This window comes from Capra hircus, chromosome 20 (genome assembly GCF_001704415.2).
Source record: "Capra hircus breed San Clemente chromosome 20, ASM170441v1, whole genome shotgun sequence".
NCBI lineage: Eukaryota > Metazoa > Chordata > Mammalia > Artiodactyla > Bovidae > Capra > Capra hircus.
This window is the reverse complement of record NC_030827.1, coordinates 61,400,545-61,422,360: the sequence shown is the minus strand read 5'-3', so window position 1 is coordinate 61,422,360 and position 21,816 is coordinate 61,400,545. Positions and strand designations below refer to the sequence as shown.

The window sequence follows — 21,816 nt, the reverse complement described above, 5'->3', positions numbered from 1 at the left end:
AAGGATGGGAAAGCCTGGCATGCTGCATTCCATGGGGTCATAAAGAGTCAGACACGACTGAGTGACTTAAAAACAATGCTGCCACCCATTTTTCAAAAGGGCTGCAATTGATTTTTGCTTGCTGATGGATTTCCTGAGAAGGCAGTAATAACTAGTTGTACTTTTTGATACTTTCCTAAATTTGTCATTTGCCAGCACCCCTGAGAACATTCCTTCCATTTTCTAAAAATTACCGCCTTTTGAAACTATCCCCAAGGTAGACTTGAAGGAAAACTGGCCATCATCCTTAGCAATACGAGTCCCAAGTCTGACTACCGGGATCTTCCACATATTTCATGAGTCACCTATGTCTTTGAGACATTTCTTTTCAGCTTAAAGTTGCCTAAGTTTGCAAGCAAGAATCATGTCATAAAAAACCAAAACGTGCCTCCTCCAGATGTTAATCCTTTTTTCCAGCTCTATTAGGTGTACAAAACCTATTCAGTAGGTGTTTCCTCCTACTTTTCCATAACAAATATTTGATGGCAGCTCTGTTTTGTTTTTTTTTTTTTTTTCATTATTTTTATTTGGATGCGCCAGGCCTTAAGTTTCAGCGTGTGGCATCTTTGATCTTTGTTGCAACATACAAGCTCTTTAGTCCCGGCGTGTAGAATCTTCTAGCTGTGGCACACAAAATCTTAGTTGCAGCATGTGGGATCCAGATCCCTGACCAGGAATCAAACCTTGGCCCATTAAAATGGGAGCTCGGAGTCTTAGCCACTGGGCTACCAGGAAGTCATGATGGCAGCTCTTACAGTCCTTCTTCTTCCCGTCTTACCCCATCCCTCCCACCCTCCGACCACAGTCTGCAAGCCAGACATCATTGGTTCTTCTGTCTGAAACTGATATGACTTGGCTTCTGGGCTCTTTACAGGACTGGGAATGCTATCCCAGAAATACTGGGGCTTATACCAACTCATGTTTGGGAACTTATTTTTGTTTACAGTACAAATGTACTGCTAAATATTTTTTTAATATAATACTTAAACATTTAAAAATGTATTATTGATCAACCATAGGACTGTCTGGTGTGTATCCTCAGGTTCTGGTCTAGCAAATCATTTTGAAAAGTTGCCTCAGCCCATGCTAAGTCACTTCAGTCGTGTCCAACTCTGTGCGGCCCCATAGATGGCAGCCCACCAGGCTCCCCCATCCCTGGGATTCTCCAGGCAAGAACACTGGAGTGGGTTGCCATTTCCTTCTCCAATGCATGACAGTGAAAATTGAAAGTGAAGTCGCTCAACCATGGCCGACTCTTAGCGACCCCATGGACTGCAGCCTACCAGGCTCCTCCATCCATGGGATTTTCCAGGCAGGAGTACTGGAGTGGGGTGCCATTAGGATGGCTCAAATAAATAAGACGGACAAGAACAAGTGATGGCAGAACGTGAAGAACTGGGAGCTCGAGCAGATACAGCCTCTCTGCAATACAGTTTGGCAGTTTCTCAAAATGTTGACCTTAGAGTTACCAGATGACCCAACAATTTCCCTTTTTAGTTATTTATCCAAGAGAAATAAAAATATATGTCTATGTAAAGCTTATATTCAGCTACTCATATCAACATTATTCCCAATAGCCAAAGAGTAGAAACAACCCAAAAGTTTTTCAGCAGATGAATGGGAAGTGAAATGAAACACATCCACAGAATGGAATATTATTTGGAAATAAAAAGGAGTGAAACAAGGATATATACTACAATATGGGTGAACCTTGAAACATGAATTGTGAAAGCAGCCATTCACAAATATACGATTTTATTTATATGAAATGGCCAGAATAGGAAAATCTATAAAGATAGAAAATATATTGTTTCCTAGGGCCATGAGGTTTGAGGAGAATGGGTAGTGATGGTTAATGGTGCAGGAATTCTCTTTGAGGGGACAAAAGTATTTCAAAATTAAATGGTGGCAATGGCTGTACAACTTTGTGAATATACAAAACCACTGAAATGGGTGAAATATATGGCTTGTGAGTTACAATTCAATAAGCTAATCTTTTAAAGATACCTCAGGATGTATAGAAACATAAGACTTAGAAGCAGAAAAAAGTATACAGATGGTCTAATACAATGATTTTTTTATAAGCACAGGAAAATGTCTGAATTGGTTATCTACTGCTGTGTAGCAAACCAGCCCCAACCGGGCTTGAAACCACAATGGTTTATCGTGGTCATCGGTGTCCAAGTATCAGTCTGCAGTTTGGGCCCCTTGACAGGGGAATCAACAGTAGGTGGCTCATTGGAAAGGCTGGCAAGTTGACACTGATGTCGGCCAGAAGTTCAGACGTGGCTATGAGCTCAGGGACTGAGCATTTCTGCACACAGCCACATCCACTTTATGGTGACTGGTTTCTAAGAATGAGGATCACAAGAGAACCAATGAGAAGGTGTACCACCCTTAATGCTCCAGTCTTAGAATTCAGTGTCACTTCTACCACACCACAGTCTCGAGTCCAAATAAAGTGAAGGACAGGGAAGATTGAGCCCATTTATCAATGGGAGAGAGTGTTAGACTCACATCAGAAGAAGGTCAAAGAGAGGAGAAATAGTGTTGCAGACACTTTTTAAGGGTCAATATATTGCCACCTGTTTTAATGCACCATGAGGCAACATTTATATAGGGTCCACATTTCTCACAAGAACAACCTGTTCACTTCTGAAGTTGACATGAAAGTATATTCCAATTTTATGTTCCTGTGAAGTGTTTTAAGGCCATCTTCACTTGCAAAGTTTTCCCCTGAGAAAATGCTGCAAAATAAACCTTCACATGAGCTGGGGACATAATAAGGGATTTGCAACAACAGCACTTATGATTATTACTGCTGCATTTCTTATAAGAAATCCTCAGAACATTTTCATATGAAGACTATTTCCTGTAACCCATAGATAAGACTGAAATTATTCTTCTATAACGTTGTGGACCAGTAAGAGTCTTATGTGTCCAGAAAAGTGCATATAAAGAAGCTCATGATGAAAGGAGGGATAAATTAGGAGCTTTGTTAGGATAAGCCCACACTACCATATATGGGCTTCCCAGGTGGCGAGAGTAGTAAAGAATCTGCCTGACAATGCAGGAGATGAAATTATCACAGGTTTGATGCCCAAGTTAGGAAGATTCTCAGGAGTAGGGAATGGCAACCCACTCTAGCATTTCCACTCCGGAGAATCCCATGGACAGAGGAGCCTGGTGGGCTACAGGGGCCATGGGGCCGTGAAGAGTCAGATACGAGCGAGCAACTGACCACATATCATTATACATAAAATAGATAAACAACAGGGACCTCCTGTATAGCACAGGGAACTATACTCAATATTTTGTAATAAGCCATAAGGGAAAAGAATCTGAAAAAGAATATATATCTGGAAAAAGACATATGTATAATTGATATACATAGCATATGTAAATCAGATATACTGGAGATATATATACATAACTGAATCACTTAGCTGTATATCTGAAATTAACACATTGTACATCAACAATATTTCAATTAAAATTTTTTATTTAATTAAAAAAAAACATGATGTATCATGCAAATACATTGAAAAGCCAAAAACAAAAACAAAAAGCCCCACACATATGCAATACATATGGCATACCATCATTAAACAGTCAAAATAAACATACAGAACAACACACATCAAAATCTGTAATAATCAGAAGATTTTAATACGACCATATTGAGTTCCATCAGGTGTGAAATGGTGAAAAACCTCCTAAACAGAAAGGAAATATGAGACCACCAGATGATTATAGTAGTTGGACTGCTCTATCCTCTGGGAAAAGTATGTTTCCCAACAAATATGAGGAACTTGGTATAACTGCATAGAAAAAAAGGAATTAGATGTTTGTGTGTTTTTTATGAGTGAAGCTGCTGATTCACGTTCTAACAGGGGAGTTGATGGCTTTTTAAATTTTAGATGAAATAAGGCACACAAGTTTAGTTCAAGAAAAAAGATTTTTGTCTGACACTCTGCAACCCCATGAACTAAGCCCTCCAGACTCCTCTGTTCATGGAATTCTCCAGGCAAGAATATTGAAGTGAGAAGCCATTCCCTTCTCCAGGGGATTTTCCTGACCCAGGGATTGAATCCAAGTCTCTCACATTGCAGTCAGCCTGCAAGACTCTTCACTGTCTGAGCTACCAGGGAAGCCCAGAAAAAAGACAATCACCTATATATTTCATGAGTGGAGGTTATGTTTCAGTTAACATGCCTCATTTCAAATTGAAAATTTCTCACTCCACCTGGTTAAACGAGTTTCAGTTTGGGTTGTTTATAAAGGAAACTGCAATTTGGGGGCCTGGGATTCATCAGAGTAAATGGGCTAATTCTGAAACAATATGCAGGTAGCCCACAGGGGAAGACACAGATGCAACAAACCATTCAAAATAGGATGGAAAGACATGATCAACCTAACAACGCAGACGAGGTCCCTGAGCCACACAACTAAACTAATGGCTTCCATCACAATTAGATGAAGCATTCACTTTTGCACTATGACAGAACAGGAAAATACTGTAAGTTTATTCACGCATGCACGTCCTCAACACAAAACAGTTAAACATGTTCTCTAGGTGTGGCACTCACCTGGGTGCTGGGGACACAGGAAAGAGAGAAGACCTGGTCACAACCATAAATTTATCCATCCCATAAATTAATCCGTAAACTTGGATGTTTTTCAGAAAATAAGCATTTTAACTATTATTCCTACAATAATAGTACTATATCTCTAATACTAAAATATTTTACATCTGTTAAATCATATGACAACAGTGTGCAAAAGGTTTTCAATATCAGTCTTCCATACAACCCAGAAAAGCTCCCAGGATAGTAATTTTTTATTTCTATTCTCCCTAAGGGTTTCCTTGGTGACTGAGTGGTAAAGAACCTGCCAGCCAATGTAGGAGACCCTGGAGAAGGAAATGGCAACCCACTTCAGTATTCTTGCCTGGGAAATCCCACTGACAGAGGAGCCTTGTGGGCTACACTGCATGGGGTCACAAAGAGTTGGGCATGCCTTAGCCACTAAACAAGAACAATAACAACTCCCCCTAAAGGCGGAGTCATTTCATTTAGTTAAATTCAGTTCAGTCGCTCAGTCGTGTCCGACTCTTTGCGACCCCATGCAGCATGCCAGGCCTCCCTGTCCATCGCCAACTCCAGGAGTTTACTCAAACTCATGTCCATTGAGTCGGTGATGCCATCCAACCATCTCATCCTCTGTCGTCCCCTTCTCTTCCCACCCTTAATCTTTCCCAGCATCAGGGTCTTTTCCAATGAGTCAGTTCTTCACATCAGGTGGCCAAAGTATTGGAGTTTCAGCTTCAGCATGAGTCCTTCCAATGAATATTCAGGATTGATTTCCTTTAGGATGGATTGGTTGGATCTCCTTGCAGTCCAAAGGACTCTCAAGAGTCTTCTCCAACACCGTAGTTCAAAAGCATCAATTCTTCAGCATTCTGAAAGCCACACTCTTGGAAAGTATTACTGTGAAGGACTGAGGTGCTGTTCCTGACCTCAGCAGAGCTCCCAAATTAGAGAATTTACATTCTAGATTATTTATTTTAAGCATAAACTGCCTCTGGCTTCCAACAGGTCTATAACAGGCAACTGCAGGTCTCTGACCAGTAGTTGGAGTGAATGGTATTATTTTGTAAAAGCACCTGTGTTAGCTAAGGGGTTAGGTTCAAAGCTGATCTTTTGTTTGGGTGGAGGGCTTCAATGCTGTAGAGGTGGTGGGCATGAGTGCTGGCCAGCAGGCCTACAACTGCCCTGCATTGCAATCCACTCAAAGATTTAAAGACCCTTGGTGGGTTGCCCAGAAGGTGCTAGTGGTAAACAATCCACCTGCCAATGAGGAAGACACAAGAGATGGGGTTTCGATCCCTGGGTTGGGAAGATCCCCTGGAGAAGGGAATGGCAATGCACTCCAGTATTCTTGCCTGGAGAATCCCATGGACAGAGGAGCCCAGTGGGGACAGAGTCGGATACAACTGAAGCAACTTAGTCTGATTGATACCTCGGAATCCTGCCACTCAGAACATAAGAGGCAGCCATGTCCAACTGCTCATGGAATTGCTTGGACTTGCCAACAACTATGGAACAACCTTAAATAGACTTTTCTGTAATCTAATTTTAAATTCTGAACATAACTTTTTCCTCCAGGAGGTGTAAGCTGCAAAATGCATCTCAGATAACTAAATCTATTGACTTGTATAAAATAGATTACTACTGAGAATTGACTGTGTAGCACAGTAGACTCTACTCAGTGTCTGTGGTGACCTAAATGGAAAGGAAATCCAAAAGAGAGGGGATATATGTACATGTATAACTGATTCACCTTGCTATACAGCAGAAACTAATACAACATTGTAAAGAAGCTATACTCGCCAATGAAATTTTTAAAAAATCTACTGACTTGGTGACTAGAACTAGCTAGTATTGTTGAAGAAATGTTGAAGATTACTTGTCCAAAGTGATTTTTTCTTGTTTGTTTTGGTCTCAGTGATACTGGGTCCTTCTTTCTCCTATTTATTAAGCAAGTGGTCCTGGAGGCCATGAGTAGAATGTGAAAGTCAAAACCTGCCATTAGTGAAAAAGGAGGAGGCTGGTCTTCACTTTTCCCTGGCAGCCACTAGATAGCAGGCTCATTTAGAGCCCAGGGCATGAACCTGCACATGCCTTCAATGACTGCAGTCGAATGACAGCAACTTGAACATGATCGATGGGCTGCCTGGGACATGTTTACCTGTGTTACTGATGCACACCGCAGATAATGTCAGTGCAAACCACTGACTCTGAAAAACAGGAATGTTCCAGGAAAGTGATGCTTATGGTATTTAACCCCTGGGACTCCCATCACCCCACATTTTCACTACAGACACTAACACTGAGCTACATAAATTCACTGAAGTTGACCCCATGGACTGTAGCATGCCAGACTACTCTGTCCTCCACTATCTCCTGGAGCTTGCTTAAATGCATGTCCACTGAGTCAGTGGTGCTATCTAACCATCTCATCCTCTACCACCCACTTCTCCTCTCGCCCTCAATCTTTCTCAGCATCAAGGTCTTTTCCAGTGAGTGGCCTGTTTGCATCAGGAGGCCAAGTATTGGAGTTTCAGCTTTGGCATCAGTCCTTCGAACAAATATTTCATGGTAGATTTCCCTTAGGGATTGACTGGTTTGATCTTCTGGCTGTCCAAGGGACTCTCAAGAGTCTCCTCCAGCACAATTGGAAAGCACCAATTCTTCAGTGCTCAGCCTTCTTTCTAGTCCAACTCTTACATCTATATATGACAACTAGAAAAACCACAGCTTTGACAATACGGACCTTTGTCAGTCTGTCTGTTTGGAGTCTCATTAATGATTCCTTCAGATTCCAAAAATATATCACAGATAAAGTTAATGTGAAACGACCCACCTCCCTTTTCTGAGTTAAATAAAAGCAACAAAGGCACAGGCAACATTTAACTTGGCCTCAGGAAGACTTCGGTCACAGAGAAAACCAAGCTAACTGCTCATTTCAATTCTACAGCAATTTCTTATTTGGTTCCCAGATGGTACAGAAGGTCAAGAATCTGCGTGTAATGCAGGAAACACAGGAGCCATTGGTTTAATCCCTGAGTTGGGAAGATTCCTTGGAGGAGGAAAGGGCAACCCACTCTAGTATCCTTGCCTGGAGAATCCCATGGACAGAGGAGCCTGGTGGGTTACAGTCCCTGGGGTCTCACAGAGTCGGACGTGACTGAGCAAGACTAAGCAAACAAGCAAACTAAATAGTTTTTTAAGTTTCAATTTCTTTGGTCATAAATAGAAATATTCAAAAATAATCACCAAAGAAAAGTCATCATAGACCCCTGGAAGCTCGATGCACGAAACAGGGCACTTGGAGCAGATGCGCTGGGACAACCCAGAGGGATGGCAGGGGAGGGAGGTGGGAGGGGGTTCAGAATGGGGGACACATGTACACCCGTGGCTGATTCATGTCAATGTGTGGCAAAAACCACCACAATATTGTAAAGTAATTAGTCTCCAATTAAAAAGAACCAATTAATTTTTTAAAAAGAAAGGTCATCATTTAATTACATATCTGATGAAATAAGTTCCACACAAACATTTAAAGAAATATGTAATATATATTTTATTGAAATATAAAATTTAAAGAAGTTTAATATCCATCCTTTTAAAGAACTCTTTTGGCATTTTGAGATTCTATTTAACAGTGTTTCCTTGTCCTGCTATAATTCCTATGTTTATTTTGACTGTTTCTACCATATTTGGTTCAGTTGCTCGGAACACTAAACATGTTCTTCCCATTTACTGCCTCTAGAATATTCTATTTGTTAATTTTCCTTTCCACACAAACACTGTATAGGGTGATACTCCAGGAGTTCCTGCTTCATACATCCTGCCTGTGGCTCTTATCAGTAATTAATTATGACAGATTTTCTCAGTGAGTTTGCAAATGTTTTTAAAATCATTCTTAAAACTTTGCTCCAGGCAGCCTCTGTCAAAGTTGACCCAATGATTTATGTACAAGAAAGTATGACATGTCATTTTTTTTTCAATCTGAGAAAATGAAATCAACTGAAGAGCTCAATTAATAAGAAAAAAGTTAAATAAAATTATAATATTAAATAATTCCCAGTGCATCTACTTGCATAACCATTAGAAAAAAATGTTCTAAAATATTTAGTGATATAATAATACTTGATATAATATTAAATGTACAAAGTATGAAACATAAAGAAAAATAAAAATGTGCACAAATAGTTATTAGTCATATAAAAAAATCTAGAAGGAAATCCTCCAAAATATAGCAACAATCTCTAATTGCATTGTCATCCTCAAATAAAATCTACACCTTTACTCCATTTTGAGTTTTTAAACTTTTCACAATGTGCACAAATCATTTTATAATGGAAAGCTTACTTAAAATTATTAAAACACCACATTTAAAATATTCAATGTGATTTCATATATTAATAACAATGAATTCTAACAAAAAATATGAAAGACACATTAGACACTATAATATCATGTTACAAAACCCCATCTATTAAGAGCTTGTCTTCTAACTTTTAGCATGTAAAGGGTTAGTCCATTTTTATTTTTCCCATTATAGCCTTCAGTCCCCTAAAAACTGAAAAAAATAACAGCTTCAAAGAGACTACGCAGACATCAACCAACGAATTAATGCTTAGAATAGAATCTGGGGTTATTAAAAAGATGGATGAGTACATATGTGTCTTGAGAAGAGTTACAAAGTAAAATGTTAAGGAGAAAATTAAGCTTTAGAGAAAAGAACTCAAAATAACTTATAGGCAAGACTAGAATACAAACGAGCGAGTGAAGAAGAAGGGAGGCAGACAGCATATCCACACTTGCGGAGTTATCCAGCCATCACTAAAACCTCCAGCATTAATTTCCCAAATCTTACACAAATAGTTTATGAGCTTTGTTCCTCCTTGATCTCCCGTTTCAATCATCATTTTTGTGATTCAAAGGATCCAGGATCCAAATAGACTTGCTTCAAGCCTAGCTGATCCTATCAGTCTGGTGCCACGTGACCACCCCTTTCCTCCTGAGCTGGAACTCCAGACCTCTACTTAAAGTATGTGCTTGCTTTCTTTGCCCTGCTGAAAGACTACATACCCATGTGGTCACTGCAGCTACAACTAGCTCCCCTACTGGGCATGTTATATCTTTAAGGCTTTCTGATCCTTCCTGACTCCAGGCTCTTCCCTTTCCTTGTTAATAGCTATATCACCTACCCAGACCCAGTTCATTCACTGCCCCTAACATAGCTCCTGTTCTAGAAATGAAAAAAGAGTAAAGTCATGACCCCGTCCCTTTTTAAAAAACTTTCAATCTATAGCTGGCTAAAAAAGAAATAAATTTTAAAATTATCAATCAAATAATTCTCATTTTAATTTTGATACACGGAGAAAGTTCAACTCAGGTCACTATGATCTAATTCTTTTCTTCTCTGCCTAAATGAATATAAAGTTCACTAGTCTTTGCAGATAATCCTTCTCCATCTTCTTGACCTTTCCTAAAGGTGTTTTAATTTCCTCTTTTTTCAGGGATGATAATTTCATCATTAGTTTCATAAAATATTTTCCCAAAATATACTTTGGAAACTGATTAGTTACATAGGTCATTTTCCACATTGTGTAATTAGAAACTATTGCAGATCACAGGGACACGAATAATACTGAGAAATTCTGCAGTGTTATGCAGCACTGGAAAAATACCCATTAACTAAGCATTTTATAATGTACTCCTTCCCAATAATACTCTTGTTATACAGAGCTATGTAATTTTAAAGCTATAAAAATGTAGACTCTAAGTGAAAATAAAGGCATGCTATCTTAACACATGAGTCAATGTAAATGATTCAGATTTTTTTAGATTTTATGTAAGATAAATATTTTAAATACTTTTTTAGTACCTGCATATGAGTCGGACATATGCAAAATACTCTGCAGTAGTTTTGCCCATACTGGGAGCTCAGAAATGCCTCTACTCCTACTTTTCTACATTAAACATAGTAACAAAAATGATTAAAAGCAAAATAATCCTGTTTTGTTACTTAAAAATTACCAATATCCTAAATCATGATACTAAAAATTTCCTTTGAAAGCAATAATATAATCTTCAATCCTTGTGGAATTTAAAGAACAGGAGAAGTTACTGTAGCAACAGAGCGTCTACAGTTATAAACACAATCAATTTTAAGGAATATGTTTATTGTTACAAACCATTTGGAATTTTATAATATATTGACTAGAGTGTTTTCTTAAAACTTCACCCACAGGTCTTCCCTGGGGGTGGCTTAGTGGCAAAGAATCCACCTGCCAATGCAGGAGACATAGGTTCTATCCCTGATCTGGGAAGATTCCACATGCCTCGGGACAACTAAGCCCGTGCGCCACAACTACTGAGCCAGTGCTCTAGAGTCCAGAAACTGCTAAGCCAGTGTGTGCCAGAACCCGTGCTCCACAACCAGAGAGGCCACTGCAGTGAGAAGGCAACACAGCGCAACCAGAGTAGACACCGCTCACTGCAACTCGAGCAAGGCCCACGAGGCAACGGAGAGCTGTCACAGCCAAAACCAAACAGATAAATAATTCACCCACAATTTAAAAAAAATCTTATAACTTTTTATATGTGTTTGTCTTATATTTTTAGCTTCATTGCTATACTTGAAAGCAATAATACTCCAAATCTGTGTATCGCCCAGGGAAAGCACATAGTTGGCATGGGATAAACACTATTAAATAAATACAATATAACACATTTGCATTTACTGTTCTGTACTTAGAATTTTCTATTTAATCTGTTCATTATTAAACATATTTCATTGGTAGAATCATGACAAAAACCACACTTATCTGTACATAATAATTTACAAAGATCAATAAATTATATGAGCTCTAAAGGTTTTCCAAAAATCTAAAGGTTTTTAAGAAGCACCCCATGGAAGAGGATCTGAAAAAGGATATGTCAATAAGATATATCTGAATCACTTTGCTCTATACCTGAAAGTAATACAATATTGTAAATTCACTATACTTCAATTAAAAAAAAATAATTTAACAAAAGCACCCATGATTTTTCTAGCTTATATAAGAAGACCCTTTAGACACCAGCTTTGAAAGCATATGATGGTCAAATTAAACACTGATCAACTGAAGGGAAAGAAAAAAATATATTTTAAAACAGGTACAGTTTTAGGAAAGTCATGGTTTTCTTAAGAGCAAAGTAGTATCCATATTGATTTAAGATAAAATATACAGATCAACATTACTTAGAGCAAGTAAATGTAAATTCTTGTCTAATACTACAGCCCAGCATTGGAACAATTTTTTTAAAAAAACAAAAACAAGAAAATGAGGATCAGATGACTACTCAGGCAAACTGGAAGCAAACATATTTGCATTTCTTGCAGTCACAGGGCAGCCTTGGGTCTCTCCTCTCCAGTGATGGGGATTTGAGCCACTGCCCTGCCGTCATCCTTAGAGTAGCTTTCACAGTCAACAACTATCTTTCTCTCTCTTTTCTTGATTTGACCTTACTTCCCAGAGTCATAACCGAGGCCTCAACATTAACAATAATTGCTTTCAAATTCCTGATTTAAGCACATGGTTCTCATGCTATCAGCATCTGTAGCTATCGCTCTGTGAATCCTTTGTTCCTATCAATTTTCCTGGCTTTCACCCCTTGTCACTTAGCATCAATTCCAATATCCATCATTACAGTCATTGTCTTACATCCATCATATCCAATGCCTTTCCCTCTCCACCTCCAGCTTTTCAGACGTCAAACAGGCTCCAACTCAGAACGCGCTGACCATGTCTACCTGATGACAGCAGAATAGAAACAGACACATTTCCAGCCAAGCCATCAGCCCCCCCGCAACCATGTCGTCTCTGTTCTCATAGAGGAACTGTCTTTGTTCCCTCCACTGCTGCACTGGGTCCCCTTCACTCTCACCTACTCAGTAACTTTCCCCCTGAAATCACACCCCTCTGTCAAGCATCACTAATTTCTTCTCTTCTTATGGGTCATTGCCACCATCATAGCAATTATCTCCTATCTTTAAATCCCTTGACCCTTCTCACCCTTTTAGGCATCATATCACTTTGGCTCCTCTTTGTGATGGATGGTTGTCAGTCTCCTCTCAGTTATTTGTGCAGATGACATGACAAGAATCATCACCCAACCTCTGTCCTCTCTTCCTCTTTAAGTAAAGGACACTCACACACAGGGGAAGAAGTAGGGACTGAGTGTCTCGCCCTTGGAGCCCCACAGGACGAGAGACTTGGTAAATGTTGGAAATGAGACCAATGTCTCTGGAACACAGAAAACCACCCACAGAGTATAGCATAAATCATCAGTCTGTTTATGTTAATGCAAAAGTACAAAATTCACCAGTTAAAAAGCAATCGAGACGGGAAATCAGAACAGAGAAAAAAGATCAATGAACACCTTTTCACTGAACAGTCCATGACTGATGGCTGCTCAAACACTAGGACTCAGCTTACAAATGCCTCAGTCATGCCATACATCCCACATGGGACACATTCCACGGCTCAGGGTTTGGCAGGATGTAAGTTCTAGTCAATGGTTATAGACTAGAATTTATTTCCATGCAATGTCAACTACCAGCCTAAGAACCTGTGTTCTTAGTCTCATTAACGACATATTCCAATGAACTCTTACTAGACTGAGCTTTCTTTACATATTTATTTCCATTGCTACTCTTCACTGTAATTTACTGGTATAACGTACTCAGTATATTTAATGAATGAGTAATTAAATCATGTAGCCTATTATACCCAGTCACCTCAGAATATATGCCTGCTCTGATTAAAATAAAAAACTTAATTCCCTCCTGTAGAAATGACTTCCAAGGAGTCAGGACTAGAGTGATAATAAGTATAATGCCATAAAATTTTTTACTTGATATTCTCTAAATGAAGAAATAGTATTTTTACTCAAGAAAGTTATTTCTTATTAGCACCTAAAGAGGGCCAGGCAAATATCCTTTAAGTGAAAAGATTTATAAATAGATTATGCATATAATTATTAAGAACCATGGAAGGTATTAATTTTTAAAGTTATTTTCCTTAATTTCAGCTAAAGCTTTTAAAAAATACATTTAACTCAGTTTTAGCTCCATAAAAAACCAGTCTATCCCTGAGAAAAAGAGAGGAAGGACATCCGAAGAATAATTTAGAACAAAAATCCCCCAGTGAAGGAAGAGATTGGTTGTTTCCGTGAGGCCACACCAAGGAAGTCTACGGGCTCTGCTGCTGAGTGATTTCTGCTTTAAAACGGCAGACACCACACATGGAACCTGACACCCATGTCTCCGATTTGGGTGTTACCACCTGCTCTATCTCAGCTTCCCAAGACAGATTTTCATTCCTCCTCATATTACTTATTTGTCACAAAGAATCTCATCTTATCTATAAGCAATGAAATGAGTTTAATAATTAGAAAATAAACTCTTCACAGTAACTTTTTAAAAAATTTTAGTGCTTGTTGCTTATCTACGTTCTTTATATATTTTTATTTTTAGGCCATGCCCCAAGGCAAGTGGGATCTTTTCGTCAGACAGGTTTGGTTGTCTTATTAAATTTATTTCTCATGCCTTACGCTTCATCACTACTCTAAAGCTAGTGGCCTACCAAGATGTCCAGACTATGCCAGAATAAAAATCCACGACATAACCCAGCAATATAACAAAGCAGTATCTGGAGTATGAGAAGTAGCATGGACTTTCCCTCTCTCTTTCCATTGCTCATGAAAAATAGCCAGAGAACGCTCACGGGTAGGCTTTTAGAAGAAATTAATCAAGCAATACAGTCTGGGCCTCAACCCAATTTCCTGATTACTTACCATTTTCACAAACTAGATTACCCAACCCGTCCATTCATCTCTCCTAATCTTGCTTCACACTTTCTGACCTGGTGACACAATTTTAGCTAATAGCATCATTGATTCCTTCAACGGATCTTTCCTTAGCTACTCCTTGATAGCTTGATCATCAACCTTTACCGAGATCAGTTCCTGTTTATTAAACAAAATCAGTGGTTGAGTCTGTAATGGCCTTATTTAGTCTTTCACTCTATTAAGATGTCCCTGGGTTCGGGAAAACTAAGTCACTTTTCGCCCACTGCTGTTGCTAATTCAGCATCCCTGAATAATATCATTCAAAGACAGGATGCTTTTGCACTTAAAACAAAACACTGATTTACATGCCAGTCCGTGGTAAGGAAAAGAAGCAAATGTAAAAAACATGATTTTCCAGCTTTAATTACCACCTTTTATATAGAAGAAACATGAATTTTATGAAACAATTACTTTTAAACATGAGACTTCAGATTTGATTTGCTTATCCATTTTTATGGCAAAGAAATGGTGAAAGAAGAATCATTTAGACTTTAGTTTTGCAGGAAAAGTTCTGAAATGTATTCTTCCAAAGCCATCTCAGAAACACACAGAATATGAATTTGCTTAGCCCACCGTGATAATCATCTGTTCTCAACCCTTATCAATTTTTTAGCATCATGGATATACTTTGAAATTTTACTAGACTTTAGGTTTCCCACAGACCAATTATTTGGCATCACACATTTAACGGTATTAAACATTTCATCCATCAATGAATCTGCCAAAACTTCACCTGTAAGAATTTGACTACAATTTTTGCTCTTTTTCTGTAGACTATTTTTGCAAGGAAAGCTTCCTAAATCTTGAATAAAAACCGAGTCAAAAGGTGTTATCATATTTTAGTAACAATGGTATAATGAACACCAATATCCTGCTAGAAAATCATGATTTTCTCCCCAAAGTAACTAAATTACCAGCTTTCATCCAGAAAGAACAATTTCAAAAACGTTGCAATATGTAATGTCAGAAAAGTGGCATGTTTCTACCTGTTCTTTAACCGAGGCAAGGATGGCAGAGGTGGTTTCTGTTTCCGAGCCATCCCCATTGGAGGTGGTGAGGCCAGGGCTCAAGGAGCTGGTCTTCTCGGAGGCTGATGAAGGCTGGTCTGGGACGGGCATAGCTCCTGAAATGCAAGACGACACACTTAATGGAACTGGATGTGGTCCCTGTAAACAGATCTAGCTAGCTGGCGTGCTGCAGTCCATGGGGGTCGCAAGGACGCGGAGACGACTTACAGCAACAAAAGCAGACGGCTCTAAGAGGCGCACTTTGGCAAGATGAGACATATGAACCACAAAGCACGTGACGTAACTGCAGAAGCGGAAACAAGAAAATAGATACTTTCTCCTGTATCCACTGCGACCAAATCCCCAAAACACTCACAACTTTGGGTGATGTCTTTGAGGTAAACAGAGAAAGTAATGACGAGCTGAGAAGGCAAGTAAGATGATGAGAAAGAGTAAAGAGATAAACAAGCGTTGTCTACAAAAGAAGCTAGCCAAGCTACCATTTTCTATCTACATATATTTATATCTACATGTAGATAAATATGTATATGTATATCAATATGTAGATAAATATATCTACATGTATTTATTACTTGTACACCCACATACTTTCAACTCAAAAAAAAAAAAAACTAAAGATATTCTCCTTTATATGGAAATCATGCAAAATAAGTGATCAGTAACTTATGAGTAATTAAGAAACACCACAATTCACAACCGACCTAAGAAGATTGGTTGGTATTATCAAATAGCTAGCCTACTCCACAAATAAGAAGTTTGGTTGGTATTATCAAATAGCTAGCCTACTCCACAAATATTTGCTGAGTTCTAACTCCAATACTGGCAGTGGACAAAAGTTTCAAAGCTGGCGACACTTGTTTGTCACAGTTTACTCTGTCTGAGTTCACTGATAAAAGAAAGGAGAGGCTCAGATAACAGCCCATTTCATACAGGAACACACATGCACAGGCTAAAGACAAGACTCTCAGAAGTTACTATGCTTCACTGTACTTATCTTTCTCACACAAATAAATAAGACTGAAGTCCTTGTGACATGCTTTACTTAGCAATGGTCATCAGCAGAGGAAGTAATAATTAACTGAGGGTCACTTTTGTAAAGGCACAACAAGAATCTCTGTTTAAATAAGAGGTTGGGAGTAAATCAAGGTTATTTTCTTGCTTTAAGCTTTTACATCACATGTCCTCTCAGGAACCAGTGCTGTGTGAATATTAAAAGGTATTTTTCTAATATACGGTATCTGAGCATCATGGGCTTCAAACTAAGCAATGTAATTTTCTTAGCAGGCCTTGTACCATATTATTAGCTGTGTGTGTGTGTGCTAAGTCACTTCAATTGTGTTCAACTCTTTGTGACCCTATGGACTGTAGCCCACCAGGCTCCTCTGTCCATGGGATTCTCCAGGCAAGAATACTGGAGTAGGTTGCCATACTCCCCTCCAGGGGATCTTCCCGACCCAGGGATTGAACCCGGGTCTCCTGCATTGCAGGCAGATGCTTTACCTTCTGAGCAACCAGGGAAGCCCAAATTTTGTGGGGCCTATTCAAATTCAAGCTCTGGGCCTGTATTATTAAAAGCAAAATTTTTTGACAAAGAAGTTGTCTGAGGTTTCAAAGTTATTAAGCAGCATAAGAGGTCCTAGAACTTTAGCTTTCTCGCTTTTGCCCCCTCCCATTTTAGTGTGTTTTAATGTGTCAGCCTGTTTCTTATAACTGGTGCTGCCTTCTAAATGCTGTCTACACACCAATTTTTATGAAATGTAACTTTTAAAAGTATGACCGTCACTGTCATCATAAAACATGGGATTTAATAGGCAAAGAATCATGGTATGCCCTTAGGCACTCAATAACTTTGACCCATAGAGTATAAGGAATGGTTCCGTCTGTTTATCTACCCAGCCCCTTTCCCAATATGGCAACAAGAGAAAGAGCAGTGAAATCTTCTAGGCTTTTCCCACCATACAGAGCCACTGCTACCCAAGGCGTCCTCTACACTCTAGTGAAAATGACTTGGAATAATTTCCATCATTGTAATTTTTAAAATCCAGATTTAATTTAACCATTGGTCATCACTATGTATAGGTCATAAAGACTGTCAGCTTTCACTCCCGACCTTAGCTAAGAGCTTACAGGAAAGAGTTTCTTGACGGCTTACACAGTAAATAATCTGCCTGCAATGCAAGAGATCTGGGTTCTATCCCTGGGTTGGTAAGATTCCCTGGAGAAGGGAATGGCAACTCCAATATTCTTGCCTGGAAAATCCCATGAAAGAGGAATCTGGTGGGCTATAGTTCATGTGGTTGCAAAGAGTCAGACCTGCCTGAGCAATTAACACTTTCACTTACAGAAAAGAGAGAGGGCTCCCTAAATACTGTCAGAACCAAGCCCTGGATTGCTGACTGGTAAGTAGGAAAAGGCTGAAGCCTTCCAACTGTTCAGTCTACGGTTAAGTCCTTTAGTCTTAAATAATCCATTAAAATTAGTAGTAAATCTGCGTTAACTCCAGGAAATCTAGAAAATGTAGAGAGACAAGAAAAAAAAAAAAAAGGAAAAGCAACCATTAGTAATCCTACCATCCCAGATGAATATATTTACTTTGGCATTTTGATATAGGTTTTTCTAATATTTTTTTTCTGATTTGACTTATTTTGCATAATAAACTTTACATAATGGAGTATTACTGCAATGGTTTTAGGTTGTTTTTTTTTTTTAATTTTTGCTCAGCAACATATCAGGTCAACAAAAATTATTCTACATTTTAATGATGTAATAAATACTTAGCACTCAATAGCTGTACACATCATAATTCACCTATCTTTTGTTTGTCATTTTGTCCCATCTTTACATTTCTCACATTTTTACCAGATAAATTGCTATAAGCATTATTTGATGGCATGAGGAATCTGCAGGTATTTTGAGAACCAACAACAAGCTTTCCTGCTGCCAGGCTGGTCCTTCATCTCTGCCCCCCAGGAGTGCCATGAGCATGTCCCCTCCCCACAAGGATGACCATATTGGCCTTTATTACTGTTTCCTACTTTCACCCACTTTCACCCACATACAGAAAAACTCATCTCTTTGGCTTTGTTTTTATTTTACTACAAATATAAGGAATATTGAAGACTGATGGCAAAGGAGAAGGAGGTAGCAGAGGATGAGATGTTTAGATAGCACCACTGAATCAATGGACATGAATCTGAGAAAACTCCAGGAGATAGTGGAGGACAGAGGAGCCTGGTATGCTACAGTCCCTGAGCTTGCAAAGAGGCACACGACTTAGCGACTGAACAACCACAGGGAATATTTTTCCACAGGTTTATTCCTCCTATGGACAACACCCCTCCATACCCTTTACACAGTTACTGAGTAAGAATTCTTTCCATACACATTGTCCAGTGAGAATCTACAAACACCCAAACTGCATGTTAAACTCATCATCAACATGAGAAAAAAGACAAGATGAGGGAAACAAAATGTCAGATTTTTGGTGGTTCATTCTCTAGCAGAATTTGCTACTCACAAGTTCTAGGTCCAGAAAATACAAAATAATGCAGCCAGTCATCCCTGGTTCCGTCATGCTGCTCTACACTGTCACACACAGGAGCTGTGTCATGGGTGGAATTGTGTCACCATCTTCTTTTTCCTCCACCCCCGCCCCCCAATCCATAGGTTGAAGCCCTAATGTGACTGTATTTGGAGATGGGGACTGCCGGGAGGTCACTAATGTTACATGAGGTCATAAGGGTGGGGCCTTAATCCAAGAGAACCGGTGACCTTATAAGAAGAGGAGAAGAGGGACTTCCCTGGTTAGGACCCTATGCTTCCACTGCAGGGGGCTCGGGCTCACTGGGGAACTAAGGTCCTGCATGCTGCATGGCCAAATAAGTAAATAGATAGATAATAAATGAATAAATAATTTTAAAAAAATAAATAAAAACAATGAAGAGACACAGCAGAGTTTTTCTCTCCACCACCTGAGGACAGAGTGAAGGTGGCCACCAGGAAGGGAGTTCTCACCAGCAGCCTCCACGGCCAGGACCTTGACGTTGGACTTCTGGCCTCCAGAACTATGAGGAAATAACAGTCTGTTGTTCAAGACACTCAGTCTGTGCTATCTTGTCATGGCTGCTGAACAGACTGATATGAACAGGGTTAGATTGTTCTCAGTTTCCTTTCTCTAATTACCTGGGGGGGTGGGGCATGGAGGGCCCGGGGTCTCCGGAGTAGCAAGGTGGTACAGCTGTCCACACAGTCATCCTCGATAAACTACAGGTGTAGGGATAAGGCATGCGCTTCTTCAAATCAATACACTTGGATGACCCAGAGCTTACAAAAAGATGTGTCCCACTGCTGTGAAAAAGACTGGAGAACAAAGCACTAACTTAAGGACATGATACCACCACTCTCACAGACAATGTAATAAGAAGCTCGAGAAAACTGGCTGGGATGACAAAATCTGGCAGCCCCTGTATAAGAGGCTCTTTTTAACTTGAACTCATATCCATGTGTAATAAAATTTAATGAGGTCCAAATGAATGTTCTAAACTTGTATTGCCCAAACATGAGTCAGTATGAATTTACATTATACTTGATCACACCTTATAACCTCATCTGTATTTTTTGTTGTTTACTCACTAAGTCATGTCCAGCTCTTTGGGGACCCCATGGACTGTAGCCCACCAGACTCCTCTGTCCTTGGGATTTCCCAGGCAAAGATGCTGGAGTGGGTTCCTATTTCCTTCTCCAGGGGATCTTCCTGACCCAGGGATAGAACCCCCGCCCCCAGACTCAGCAGGCAAGTTCTTTACCACTGAGCCACCAGGGAAGCCCCATTTGTACTTAGGAAGGCTAAAACTCTTGCTGTCAACTCAAGCACCACATTCAATGTTATATTTTATTGACATCCAGCACACAGAAGTAAAATAAATTCTAATTTTATTTTGCAATTCAAATGTTTCTTATTTAGCCAGTTCTATCCAGCAACTAATGACTCTGCCATAAGAATAAAATTATCTTTCAAAAAATGACTGATGAACACTTGTGTCACACAATCATCTAAGTCACGGATACATCCAGCATTCTTGTGTCAGCCTTATTGCATCTCCTCCTCTCAGAGTCAGTAACAAGTTCCTTTGGCCACGATAAGGTCTTTGTTTATCCTGAGCTGCCCAACCCCAATCCAATCCATAACCTATGACCTCCTATACTTTCAACTACACTCTGTTGTCATGGAGACCTGTTTCTTTTTCCTTGCAGGTTAGCAAGTCCCACCTACTTCAAATTCCAGAATCTCCAATTCCTTGCGTATGGCAGGAATCAATAAGTATTTCATTAGCTAGACTTGTACTATCTAATATGGTAGCTCCTAGCAACATGTGGCTATTTACATTTTAATAACACTAAAAGCCAGTTTATTAGTTGCATTATTCACATTTCAAGTGCTCAGTAGCCACATGTGGCTAGTGGCTACTGTACTGGACACTGAAAATGTAGAAGAATTCTATCACTGGAGAAAGTTATACTCACAGCCTTGGTCTATACCCAGTAGTCAATTCTTTCCTGTAATCTTTCATCTTCCGCTTTAATCGTGGTCAAAGAAGATGGAAGAAGTGGTCAGATTACAATTCTGTTTTGAAGTGAGGATGGCTAATAGAGTGCACGTGGTAAGTAAGATGAAGACAAGAGTCCAGATGAGTCCAGAATTTGATCTGAGTTGCCATCAGCCAAGAGGTTGACACTGTAAGTGGAACAGCTTTGGGGCAGCAGATGGTGACCTGGCCTGAAAACTCACAACGTCAAACATATCTACCTGTGACTCTTCTGCGCTGCTAGCATCTGGGCAGCAGACAGCAGCTCTACCAGAAACTGCACTCTGAGAAGAATTAGGACATATAAAGATGGATGATTTCCAAATACTGCTTGTCGAGCACTTTTCCCCCTTCAGGCAGGTCTCCTTTCACCTTCTACTGTAAGTTGCTAGACACTTCTAGAACACTCCTCGTCTTTCCTCACTTTTAAGATTATGGCTTCAAGACTCTGATATTAACTTTCCCAACTTCTTGACTCTCGCACCAAACTAGCCAGCAAAACCCATGCTGCCACCCTAGCCTGAGTTCCTCTTCCTAAGTCTCACAGCTCTTCAAGACAGCCCTATCCTATGTTCTAAAACACAAAATATTAGCACAAATACTGACTTTTAGCTTTAGCCCCATCATTAGACATCGCTTTCCTAATTTGCTATCACCTTATATATATATATATATATACACACACACACACACAAG

General features: G+C 39.5%; 1 protein-coding gene across 2 annotated transcripts in view; it reads right to left on the bottom strand.

Annotated features, from left to right (window-relative positions):
* The window catches only part of CTNND2 (catenin delta 2), a 1,112,452-nt gene that overhangs the window by 919,316 nt on the left and 171,320 nt on the right, over positions 1 to 21,816 (bottom strand). For both annotated transcript variants that reach the window (XM_018065721.1, XM_018065722.1), the window contains exon 2: positions 15,494 to 15,630. In XM_018065721.1, coding sequence (XP_017921210.1) covers positions 15,494 to 15,630 — 137 coding nt within the window. The remainder of the gene's footprint in view (positions 1 to 15,493; positions 15,631 to 21,816) is intronic.